General features: G+C 38.6%; 3 protein-coding genes and 1 long non-coding RNA gene across 4 annotated transcripts; all 4 read right to left on the minus strand.

Moving 5' to 3' along the window:
- Nucleotides 1-2,480: 2,480 nt before the first annotated feature.
- LOC121653082 (voltage-dependent T-type calcium channel subunit alpha-1H-like) lies at nucleotides 2,481-3,628 on the minus strand. The gene is made up of 5 exons (XM_042006294.1): nucleotides 3,566-3,628; nucleotides 3,353-3,462; nucleotides 3,143-3,276; nucleotides 2,950-3,008; nucleotides 2,481-2,567 (listed from the first exon to the last, which is right to left on the minus strand). Exons 1-5 carry the CDS (start codon nucleotides 3,626-3,628, stop codon nucleotides 2,481-2,483), a joined length of 453 nt encoding a protein of 150 aa, XP_041862228.1.
- A 33-nt stretch (nucleotides 3,629-3,661) lies between these two features.
- On the minus strand, nucleotides 3,662-6,348 carry LOC121653233 (voltage-dependent T-type calcium channel subunit alpha-1G-like). Its single transcript, XM_042006569.1, has 8 exons — nucleotides 6,320-6,348; nucleotides 6,068-6,136; nucleotides 5,751-5,935; nucleotides 5,492-5,612; nucleotides 5,192-5,317; nucleotides 4,328-4,417; nucleotides 3,850-4,052; nucleotides 3,662-3,714 (listed from the first exon to the last, which is right to left on the minus strand). Coding segments are annotated over exons 1-8 (822 nt in total). The 5' UTR covers nucleotides 6,347-6,348; the 3' UTR covers nucleotides 3,662-3,713.
- Nucleotides 6,349-7,982: 1,634 nt separating this feature from the next.
- LOC121653235 lies at nucleotides 7,983-8,477 on the minus strand. The gene is made up of 3 exons (XR_006012763.1): nucleotides 8,453-8,477; nucleotides 8,197-8,352; nucleotides 7,983-8,044 (listed from the first exon to the last, which is right to left on the minus strand). It is a non-coding gene; the product is annotated as an uncharacterized LOC121653235 (long non-coding RNA).
- Nucleotides 8,478-8,479: 2 nt separating this feature from the next.
- On the minus strand, nucleotides 8,480-11,075 carry LOC121653234 (voltage-dependent T-type calcium channel subunit alpha-1I-like; the record flags this gene model as incomplete). Its single annotated transcript, XM_042006570.1, has 7 exons — nucleotides 11,047-11,075; nucleotides 9,964-10,480; nucleotides 9,454-9,508; nucleotides 9,236-9,361; nucleotides 8,984-9,132; nucleotides 8,626-8,808; nucleotides 8,480-8,513 (listed from the first exon to the last, which is right to left on the minus strand). Coding segments are annotated over exons 2-7 (687 nt in total), but the record flags the coding sequence as incomplete, so codon positions are not given.
- Between the last annotated feature and the right edge of the window lie 1,502 nt (nucleotides 11,076-12,577).

Here is a 12,577-nt window from a genome sequence, read left to right on the forward strand (position 1 = left end):
TCAAGTTGTCCTGAACAGCTTTTTGCATCAGCACTCTAATGCTCGTCTGATTGACTGTAGGAGAGAATGTCTCCTCATAATCTATTCCCATCTTTTGACTGTATCCTTCAGCAACATATCGAGCCTTATACTACTCAGTACCATCAACATTGTTTTTAATGGCATGCACCCATCTTCCCCCCACTGTTTTCTTGCCCTCAGGTAACTTTGACAGGGTAAATGTGTTGTTCTCTCTCTTAATGACTGCATTTCCTCATTCATTGCATTTACCCACTCCGTTGATTTATCTGAGCTAACAGCTTCTCTGTATGAAACTGGTATATTGCACGTGACTTTGTAACAGTAATCTATGTTACTCTGTAAGCAATCAGTTTCATCTTCATATAGGTGTTTAGTCATCGTACAGTCAGTGTACCTGTCCAGCTTCCTCCTCTCTCTAGAAGGGTAACGTCTACTCTCTGGCTCATGCTTGATGTCTTCTGGCTGTGGTTGGAAGTGGCTCACTGCAGGCTGGTGGCTTACTTCAGGCTGCTGCTCTACTTGGACATGGGAATCTGAACTCGTCGTCTTCAACCCTTGCAATCGTAGGTGGCCCAAGAATTTAGTCTCCCAAAGTTCATAATTGTTTTCATCTCCATCAAACAAGTCGGGACCAACGGCTTGTATCAGCGACCTGTCTACTCATTGTGCTTCGAAGTTCATCACCACAGTGGAAAACACATTACAATCTTTGACTTCTCCTGGGCCCATAACCTGTTGGCAGATCCGAACTGCACAACGGTACGTGTGGAGTCAGAAAAAAAACAAAAAACTTTCGAAAAGCACAGTAGCTACCTTTCCCAAGATCTTGTATGAAAAACAAGCACGGGAGACAGAAACTGCTTCTCAGTCGCTCAGCTCACAAAATCCGAACAGCTGTGAGTGAACGGCTCTTTATTGAACACAACTACATTAGTCCAGTCACACACTGGTCCAGTAACTCTCCAAATTAGGAGGTGAGAATACAAATTCACAAATCAATAGAAACAACAACATAAAACATGAATGATCACATGTTTACAAAACAGAAATAATATTTGGGTGCATCTGTCAACACAAAAACAATAACAGAGCATCTGTCAACACCCCCACTTGATCTCAAATTATCATACCCACATGAGATTAGGAATGTCAGAACAAAATGTTTACAAAACAGAAATAATATTTGGGTGCATCTTTCAACACAAAAATTCAATTTGCTATATCAGTTTACACAACATAGGTGATTATACATAACATTTACCATTTTACAGGCTGATTGAATCAGATGATGTGGCTCCATTATCAGTTTGGTCCAAGGTAGAGATCTCTGCATTGCCCTCTGCTGATGAAAATATTCGTTGCCTGCACAGCTCTGTCTCAGCTTCCTGAGAAAGATAGAAGTTAGTGTTTTTTTTTTTTTTTTTTTCAGTGAACATTGGTATTTCAGTCTAAAAGTAAAGAATAAAAAACAGGCTTCTGTCATCAGAATGTTTTGACAATGAAGTTAAGGTTTATAGGTTAACCTTGATACATTACAATTACAGATTTAACCAAAATCTTTCTCATCAAGCCCATTAGAATAATTTGCCATGAAGGTGTGTCGGATTAAAAAAATTAAAAAAATTCTCAAAAGCTTTACAGCCGTTCCTGAAATGTTTGCGTGTGAACTGCAGTTATACCTCCTCAGAGTCTTTTAGGGCTTGCATGATTGATGCTATCACAATGTATGCCAACATACACTGAGCAATGATGACAAAACTTGAAAAGTAAAGGGGAGAGACCCAGAAGAGAAAGCTCTGACACTTGGCGTCATCAGGCCGGCATTTCCTCATTGTGTCCTGCAAAGCACAGAGTGAAGTTTTGTTTATTCACAAAGTTTTTCTAAAATTAAAAGTTTTAATCAAAACAGGAACACTCAAGTGTCCAAAACTGTATTTATGTGAAACACACAACTAAATATTTAATTTACACAACACAATTAACAAACTTTTAATACCGTTTAAAATACATAAAATACCTCATTATTTGTGCATTTGTGTAATTATTTAATTTTAAATAGTGGCTGCAATTCAAGTGTTTGCTATAAGTGACAACATACTGTATGGTAGATGGTCAGGCTATGAGCAAAATAAAACCATCATACTAGGAGTTTGCATGCATGCATGTGTGAGAGCATTCATACTTTCAAAATCCCACTCCAGTTGTCTCCCGTGCACACTTTGTAGAGTGTGAGCATAGCCATGGGGACGTTATGGAAGTTGCTGTTCCGATGTAACCCCAGACACGGATAATCAGGAGAACATTCTGATCGACACAGAAACAAGCAAAGCAGATATCCACAAGATGATTTTTCTGTTTGAGTAACGCATCTTCTGCTCTACAATGTCAGTGCAAATACGAAATCAGCCACTGGATCCTGCAGCGTGTCCATATTTTTGTGCTGTTTCATGTCAGTAGTGTCACTGACCTAACTCGCCAAAGAGCTCCACTCCCAGCACACCGAAGATAAAGATGATTACCAGGGAAAGAAGACAGATATTCCAAACCTGGAACAAAAGCATATGTTAAATTCTCTGGTTACCAAACCAAAAAACCCAGAAGCTAAATTTTCAAAGTATTTTGTGCACCTTAAAGGAAAACTGCAACATTTTTAAACCTTGGTTCCAAAGTACATGAAAATTTCTCATTATTTGTGCAAATGCAGGGCAACTTGTATAAGCCTAAGTACAGAAAAGGCAAAGCCAGAGTGAAACTAAACACGGAGGACAATGGTTGGCAGTTCTCTTTGTGTCTGCTTTTTTTCTTCTGTCCTCATTTGCTGGGATTCATCAGCTTAAATACAAATTCCTGAACAAGATAGAAGAGTTCACACATAACAGCCATGTGACCTTAATAAACAGTGTTTTTTTTTTTTGTTTTTTTTTTTACCTGAGACAGAGTCTTGTTAATGGTTTTGAGCAGGATTCTTAGTGTTTTGGCCTTCAGCACTAGCAAGAAACACAGGAGTTGTTGTTGTTGAGAAAATGTTCATGTTTATGTACATGTATACACACACATAAACAGACCTTCATAATGAATAGTAAAACAAAGTTCTCATTGTTCAGTGCCTGTGTGTGTGAACCTTGAGAGAGCCTGAGGATTCTACAGGCTCTTAGTATGCTGGGATTGAAAGGAATGACGTTTGTCATCCTTAACTGGGTTAGAGCCATGCTGACGATGGAAAGCAAGATGATGATGATGTCCAGGAGGTTCCAGCTGAACACACAAACATTGTCAGGGACTTAGAGCATAAGAAAAGAGAACAGCGACGCTACTCTTTCTAATGTATTACCAGTCTTTTATGAATGTCACTACACCCAACACCACAAGTTTCAGTAGAACCTCAGTGATCATGATGATCATGAACACATAGTTGAAGCAGTCAATGACTTTGTTTATGACCTAAAATAACACACACACGCATCATTGTTACAACCATGTCAAAGGGTTGATGTTAAATCAGACTTTGAACTGTCTACGGTGAGTGTGTGCATGTGTGTGTTACCTCTGGCTGGTTATAGTGTTCGACCCCCATCAGCAAAACATTGATGATAACTATGACAGTCATTGAGAGTTCCAGGGCTCTACTGGTACATATCTTATATAAAAGGTGCCACATCCAGGAACCTTCAAAAGATGGCGTTTGCTCGCGCTCTAAAACAAACAAGCCAGCATGTAAATGACAAAAAAATTTAAATATGCAAAAACAGGAAATATGCAACACTTGACACATTCAGAGATGCTATTATCTATAGACATAAAAAAATACCACCTGCTTCTCAGCTAAACCAGCTGTTTGGCCTTCCTTCAGTCCCCTGGCTTCTACTCAGATGTTCTTCGTTTCTCAACTCTTCATCCTCTTGTGTCTGGATCAGCTGACATTGGTGAAAGGTCTGGACCATTACACCGATGAACATGTCCAACAAGACGAAGCTCATCATCATGAAGGAGAGGAAATAAAGCAGAATCCATTTGTTGTAGTTCTTAATGGGCTGTAAGTTAATGGGGGAAGAGATAGTCAGGGTTAATGTGGTAACCCCAAGTCAGGGTTAGATTTTGACTGCACTCCTATATAATTTTTTAAACAATAGAGCCCCTTTAAAAGAAATTAATCCAACAGCAATTTCTGGTCCAAGTATTTGCAATCAGAAAAGGCACTGGAGACACAAGAGATGGTCTCTTTTCCTTTTATTGACTGATTCTAATGGTGATGAGTACTAGATGACAATTTGCACTGATCACTGGACATGATGATTGTATAAAATACCTGCTGGTCAACTCCTACAGCATCCAGTCCATCATACATGATGTTAACCCAGCCATCCTTGGTGTACATCACAAAGAGGGTAAGCATAGCCTAAATGGGAAACAGAAATAACTGACTGGTCAACATACACTAACTTTGCAGGAAATAATGATAAAAAAATAATATGATCATAAAGTATTACAAAAGGTACTTATTATATTCAGGGAAATACTGAAATAAGCAATCACTGAAATAAGCAATCCCTTGAAAAGACAACAGGACACATTTCAAGCTGTGATAAAGGTACAAAATAGCAAAGAGTTATGTTCTAAGTCTTGTAAATGTAGTGTGGATTGATAATAAAAAAAATAAATCTGAATTTTGGTTCTATGCTTGTATCAGTATAAGTAAAATGGCTAATGTTAAAATTTAAGGAACCTTACGTATCTGGGTTCAATTTATATATTCATTAATTTGCTAGGAGATAGATGTGTTGCCAGATCTTGCGAGGAGTGTTGTCCTTGTCCATAAAATAAATTTTCCCCTGATACATTTTCCAATGAAAGAAATCTCTTTTAGTGTCGGAATGTTCAAAGAATTGGTTTTTGTGTATAAAATTGGTCAAATTTGGGCAACTATGGATTACAATAATTGATCAGATTCTCAGAACCTGCTGCTGGGCTCTGAAAAGGGCATTTCAGTCAGGGAGACCCACATGACATAGATGCAGGAAACGTCTCTTCAGTGAGGTGTCTCATTTCTAAACAGACTGGCGGGTTGGTTTATAGATGAAGTTCAAGTTTGACTGTATTTCCAGATGGCATTAGTACTAACTTGCATCCTTTACCCATTTCCAGTCAGGGATCACTGAATGTCAATCTATACCTGTAGCAGGCTGTCGAAGTTGTACTCCTTCCGCTCCCAGTGGTAGTTGGCTGACAAACAGTCAGATTTGTTGACAATGTTGTTTAAGTCCTCACCCACACAGTAGAAGAACTTCCCTTTAAACAACTACACAAAGAGTGAGAGTAGTTTTATTTTTACCTGAAGGCATCTCTGTTATTTCCATAAATAGCTACATGTCTGAGTGGTAACTGTGAGTGTCTGGCTAAGTGTTAGCCAGAGCCAAGACAAAAAAAAAAAAAAAAAAAAAAAAAAAAGATAAAAGCTATGTGTCCCCCTTACCTGTACGCCAACAATGCCGTAAAAGAAGAAGAAGACAAAGCAAATGAGAAGAATGTTCAAAATTGGTTTCATGGATGTCACCAGAGTGTTCAGAGCCAGTCTTGGGAATAGTTTGACTATCCTTGACGTCACAAACATAAACAAATAAGTTTGTTGGAGTCAGTGTATATATCTGAAGAAACAAACTCACACGATAAGAAAGCAGAACTGAGATGAGATGCTACAAAAATGAAGAATAAACAAAAAACTAATAAAATACCTAAGTAGGCGGAAAACTCGAAGCACGCGAAAGATGTTGAGAATGCTGAGTATCTGCTTTAGTTCATTAACCACCAATGAGATTAGGATTTGGACTACAGATACAATCACCAGCAAACCATCCATCACGTTCCAAGGGCTGCGGACGTAGCTTGTATTTCCAAATATCATACCAAATGCTGTGACCTGATGTCAAATAAAAACAGTTCATCAATCACCAACATATTTAAAACACAATGGATTCTTAGAGCAATCCTGAAATCAACTGAAAATTAAAGATAAAGTTTTGATTTTACAGACGACACCAGATAGGTTTACCTTCATGAACATCTCCAAAAAACCAACAAAGGAAAAAAAATAAGAGGCCACATCCAGGATCAGTCGCTCCTAAAGGGCACAAAGTGATTCATTTTTAATCTTGTTTTTTTTTTTTAAATAGCACTCATGTAACACAATTAACTGGTTTTATAAAATTCTCTATGCTTGACTTTATGTAGTCAATCTCAATCTACACTGCACCATTATTGTGTGTGTGTGTTTTCTTTGAGGATTTATTTGTCTCACTGTGCCCTCGGGATCTATGTCAGGCCTCTCCATAGCGATGGTGATGCAACTCAGCACAATGAAAACAACAACTATTTTGTCAAAGTACTGGTGTGAAACAGCACGCTGGCAAAATATGCGGAACCTGAATACACATGCATACACACTTTAATTAAAACAGCTGTAATCAGTTAAATATTAAAAGAAAAATAAAGATAGTTTAAGAAAAAAAAAAGCCTCTGGGCACAGTCTCTGTTTTCTGCTTACAAAACACTTAAAAAACTTTAAATGACTAATTTTGACTTTGGGTTTGTGAGAATGGTTCAAATATATCCAATAGGATATAATTATAAGCAGTTATATTAAGCCAAATTTATTTGAAATCAGTTAAAACCACCAGCATCTTAATAAAGAAAAAAGCAAAAACAGAGTACCACAAAGATTCAGATAAAGTGACATTTGTGAAAACAGCTACATCAAAGCATAATTCTCTGGATTAAATGCAAGTCTTACTTGTTCTGTGGAGACACTATGTACAATGTCCAGTCTTTATACTTTTTGCACCAGTGCTGCCCTCTTTGAATCAGGTTCAAGAATCTCTGCAGGGTTTAGCAGTTTCACATCAGCCAACCTTGCTTCATTCATAGCATCAATAAAACAATCTCAAAAAGCACAACTGGTGGCAACAACCTTTCCTGTTATCCAACACTGACAGGCTCATGTTTTTAAAAGAAAAACTCATAAGTAAAATGAGATAAAAATAATATTTCTTTTATTTGATCCAGGAGAAACAGAAATAGAACCAAGTTAAAAGAAATTTGGCTATTGGAGACATTGTTATGATTATGGACTTATCAGCACCAAACAAAAAATGGCATTTTTGTGCTCCCAATTACAAAATTATGTCCCATGCAAGAAGTGTAAATAATGGCATTGGAATGAAATTTGTTCGTATTTATGGTCAAAGATTTAAAGTTTGGCTTGAAATTAATTTTGTTCTTGTGAATTGTTATGTCTAACAATTAGGGCTGGTATGTAGGAGCCAAATTAGTCTAATGATATATAAGACAGGAAATGATGTGTGTATGGGTGTGTGTTAGGCCAGACAGGGACATCGGTTTTGACAGCATGCGATTTGTTTTATATTTTTTATATTGTTTTATATTTTGCATTAAGAGGAAAAGAAAGGAAAATAAATCAGCTTTTAACTGCAAACGGACAGCGTCTGGAAAGTTTATTCACACCATCTACACTAGACAGAAGCGTGTCAGCCAAAATTCCAGATCTAAACATTCATCAAACATTTAGGCAGTGGCTTAACCCCTATAAATGGGTAAAAGTTTCACTCTCTTATCTCATCACACCTTTAGAAAATGTTCACTAAAGGCTAGTTGTTCATTAAACTCTAAGACTTTAAAAGCTATATTCTCAGAAACTTACATTATCCAGGTTGGTATCGCTTTCTGAAGAATCTTCCCCATGGAAATTCCGTGTGGCATCAATGCTCCCAAGCTCAGAGGTAGGATCATTGTAAATGACTGTGTCTAGGTCCTAGAACAACATAAAAAAAAGTTTAATATAGCTGCACCTTGAGTCTGCATCAAGACTGAAATGTTAAATTAAAGAGCTGCGCATATTATATACATCTTGAGAGCCTCTGAGTAGAAAATACAAACTTACATCGTCAGGGGTGGACCGTGATGAAATAGAACTTGCAAAGAGAGATTCATTTTCACTGGATGGGCTGGAGTGCTTTTAGTGAAACAGCAGAAAAAAAAGTTTTGATTAGTTAAAAAAAAAAAAAAAAAAAAAAAAAAAAAAAAGGATCATGCAGGTGCTTCTGTGTGCTGTGCTAAAAAATTGCTATGTTAGATTAAAAGATTAAAACGACAACAGATCCATACCTCTTTTTGGAAGTTCTCAACCACGATCGCTAGAAGCACATTCAAGAGAACAGTTTTTCCTAGGATAATTATGGCAATAAAGTATATTGCAGCCCACAGGGAGGTGGAAGTCATGGCGTTGTACAGCAGCAGATTCCATGAGTCCAGAGTTAAAAGCTGATTCAGTCAAGAACAAACAAGTTAAAATAAATGGACAAAAATAAGAGGGCAGTGATGGATTATGATGACAGCACAAATTAAAAGTTCAAAAGCTAACCTGGAACACTGTCACCATGGACCAGTTCATTTTACAGCCAAACAGGTGCATCCCCATCACACTGCAAAGAGACAACAGATCACAGTGAGAGTCATTAAGATGTTCCCACCTTGTAAGAAAGCAGCATCTGGGATTTTGTGTGATGTGATAATTTAGTACACGTGTTTACTTGCCTAAAGAAAAAAATGAAAAATAGCATGAGCCAGCAGAGCGTGGACACATCTTTCATTGACTTCCAAAGGACTCTAAGCTGTTTCCTCAGCTTGGGCATGAAGCGAAGCTTCACACAGCGCAGCACACGAAGTGCTCGCAGAACCGACAGCCTGCAGTTAGTGTGTGACAATTCCTCCCAAACACTGAGAAACACAAACAACCATATTTCAACATGGTGCACTCTAACAATCTCATATCAAGCACTGAAAGAAAAAAAGCAATGTTAAATCAGAATACTGCAGTCTACTGCAGTATTCTGATTTTTACATTTGAGATGGACTGTTACCCAAAACATCAAGTGCCGTGAGACTGACATACCTGATGATGACCATGGTGAAGTCGAAGAGGTTTGTTTGATTTACAAAGTACTGCAGTTGGAATGCCAGGATATTTAAGATCATCTCAATTGTGAACAACACTGTGAACATTAAGTTACACACTCCTAATACTCTCGTCATTTCCTGAGGCTGCAGGAGAAAAAGATAGAAAGAATAATAAAAAAAAATTTAAATAAAATGGCAGCTTTAACAGATCTCTGCATTTTAAAACATTTGTGGTGTTTTCTCTCACCTGATCATGGTGGTCAACAGCCATTTCGATAACATTAAGGACAATTAAAACTGAGATTGTATTTTGAAAGCAACTGCCCTCCACCATTCGCTTAATTTTCCCAAGCAGACCAGGTGAGTACTCAAGCTGAAAGATAAGGGAATTGGGCTTTGTGATGCATGGTTATTTACGCAGTTAAATCTCTGCCTATGGTGTAGCCAGTTGTGTTCTACTCTTACCAGTGACATATTTCCCCAGTTCTCTTCGCCAGTCCAGGATGGCCATCTAATCAAACTGTTGATAAAAAAAACACAGCAATAAATTCTATTCTGCAGCCATTTAGCAGACGCTTTTATCCAAAGCGACTTACATTTGATCATCTGTAAATGGGGGAAGAGGTTGTTATATTCAAGGTGAATCACAATACAACTGAATGGATGTGTTTATTCAATGTTTAAACTCTGAAATGACAGTTTTAATTACTCACTCACTTTAAAACAGGGATCCCCAACTCCAGTCCACAACACCCACTGTCCTGCAGACTTTTGATGTTTCCCTGCTTCAACACAACTGACTCAAATTAATGGCTCAGTGGCAGACTTGTGCAGAACTTGTCAGAGATCCATTTAATCTGAACCAGGTGTGTTGCAGTCGGGGAACATCATAGGATAGTAGGCCTCCAAGATCAGGGTTGGGAGTCACTGCTTTAAAGTTTTGAGGTGGCATAAGCAGCTAGCCCAGTATCTAACCTTTTTACGAATCGAGCCAGCAGCTTGATGACCTTGTAGAATCGGACTTTGAAGATGATCACAGACCCAAACACCTTTTTCCTTCCTTTTTTCATGGCCTCTGAGAAATGGGAGGCGATGACGACAGTAGCAACATTCATCAAAATGAATGAGCCCACCTGATGAGGAAAGTAAAAATTAAAACATGAACTGAACTAAATTTATTAAGGGACAAAACACTAGCTCAGAGAATTTCCAACTTTGTTACATTAATAAGTAAATATTATAGATTTTTAACTGCAATATATATTCACAGGGACTCAATTTCTTTGTTTAAACATTTGTTTTTATTTATTCATGAAGTCATTCAACATTTTATTTTATTTTATAAAACTTTGAGGAATTATGATTTTGTACCAAAACATAAAGACCAGTTGGTACTTACAGCAGTCATAAGTATAAACGGTATAATACTCCAGATGGAATGAGTGTCCATCACGAGGTACATAATATCCGTCCAACCTATAAGGGTGATGACCTGGAGGTACAGAAAGCAGTAAAAGTCAACAATCTTCAGAAAACCCAGCTAGATACAGACAAAGATAGATTTCCTAAACTGTTACACAGGCTTCAATATTTCCCTAAATAACTAAGTAATTAGTGGAAATTATTTCATTTTAATCAAGTTGTTATTGACATTCATCTAAAATAAAAATCATAACAAAACGCTGAATAAACTAATTTACTGAAGCTGAATCAACATAAATGACATGATTTTTAGTGCAGCACACACAAATTACTTGATCAACCAAAACGAACACACACACAGAGTTCCTGCTGCAAAGTAGCTGAAAAATCCATTTAAGTTTGTCAATTAGTCTAAGTAAGGTGAACTTGAAATCGTCTGGTGTATTGAACATTAAACACATCACCACTGATTTACTAAGATTTGATCACATCAAGTTTCTTGCACAACTTCATGACAACATACTCAGATATCTTATTTATTCTAAGTTCAGCAAACTCAAACTTAATTTTTTTGAGGCAACAAATTTTAATTTTTTTTTTAAACTACAAACCAACTTGTTAGATTTGACAGTTTACCTGGAAGACTGTGATCCATGCATTTACAATTTTGTCAAAGTTGGTAAATCCCATGTTGGGGTTTGGACCATCAGGGCGACAAACATTGTAAAACAGGTTCCAGTTCACACAGTCTCCATCACTTGGCCCATCCGTCGCAGTGACTCCCCAGTTACCAGGTTTATCCTGGTGTGGAGCAGCCAGCGTGCAGATATTCCCATGCTCCCGGTAAGGGGGAACATCTTTGCAGTGGCGCTCCCCAGTCGAGCTGTGACGTGAACCGACGAAGGGAGCTCCTTGATCAAAATATGGACTCAGGGACAAGTTGTACATTCTGGATTGAAAATAAAAGGAAAAACAAAGAGACAAAGAGATTTTGACTATAGATGCATGCTCGATCTGGTGAATGACGTGCTTCATGCATGCGTCATTTCTTTGTTTCTCAGCTAACTCTGCCTCAGTTAGATGTGGAATCATTGGCAGTCCCCCGAACTGTTCTTCTTGACCATAACTGTCGGGCACTGCACCTGGTGATATGGCAAGCGCTTCCACTAAGACCACGGGATTCGCTCCACCTTCATTCTCAACATCAGAACCGGCACTGTAGAGCAGCTGTTTTTCACAAATAGCCTTCACAACAGATTGGTCCACTGCATCGATGTTTTGCGGGTCAGAGAGAAGATCTCTCGTGAACTGTTGTATCCGCTCCCTTTCTTTTTGTGATTTCAGGTCATCTATTAGCGTTCCATGTGGTCTGCGGGAAAGTCCATCCGCATCTCCATTCTGTCGCCCAGGGCGATAGAGGAGCTTAAAGGAAAAGGTAGATAATGCTGCCAGCCACCTGTAGCTGGTTGCATCAAGTTTCGCCGAGGTCAGTATGTAGGTCAGCGGATTACTATCCGTTTCGACTATGAAGTGATTCCCGTAGAGATAATCACCAAACTTCTCTGTTACAGACCACTTCAGCGCCAAAAATTCTAATTTGTACGCTGGGTAGCGACTCTCACTCCGCGACAGCCCTCTACTGGCATAGCCTATGACTCAAAGTTGACCCTCTTGCTCCTGATACAATACTGCACCGAGTGCAGTGGTGCTGGCATCAGGGTGCAACACGTAGGATTTCTGAGGATTGGCAAAGGCTAGCACAGGCGCCGTGGTGAGTCTTTCAATGACTGTTTCAAAGGCTTGCTGACAAGCTGATGTCCAGCGACTGCCAAAAGGCTCTTTAGGATTGTAATACTTATCGGGTTTCTGTTTTGACCTCGCTGGTTTTGCTCTCTGACTCTTGTGAGTCGGCGGATAACCGGAAGTCAAAAGTGTGAAGAGGTTTCACAATACTGGAGTAGTCCTTGACGAACCTCCGGTAGTATCCGGCAAATCCAAGAAAGGATTTCAACTCTTTCAAGGTCTGGGGCACCGGCCACGTCTTCAGAGCCGAAATCTTTTCAGGGTCGGTTTCCACACCCTGCCTGGATACTACATGACCCAGGTAGTGAACAGATGTCTGGAAGAAAACACATTTGTCTGGGGACAACTTTAACCCAAACTCCTT

This window comes from Melanotaenia boesemani, chromosome 14 (genome assembly GCF_017639745.1).
Source record: "Melanotaenia boesemani isolate fMelBoe1 chromosome 14, fMelBoe1.pri, whole genome shotgun sequence".
Lineage (NCBI taxonomy): Eukaryota > Metazoa > Chordata > Actinopteri > Atheriniformes > Melanotaeniidae > Melanotaenia > Melanotaenia boesemani.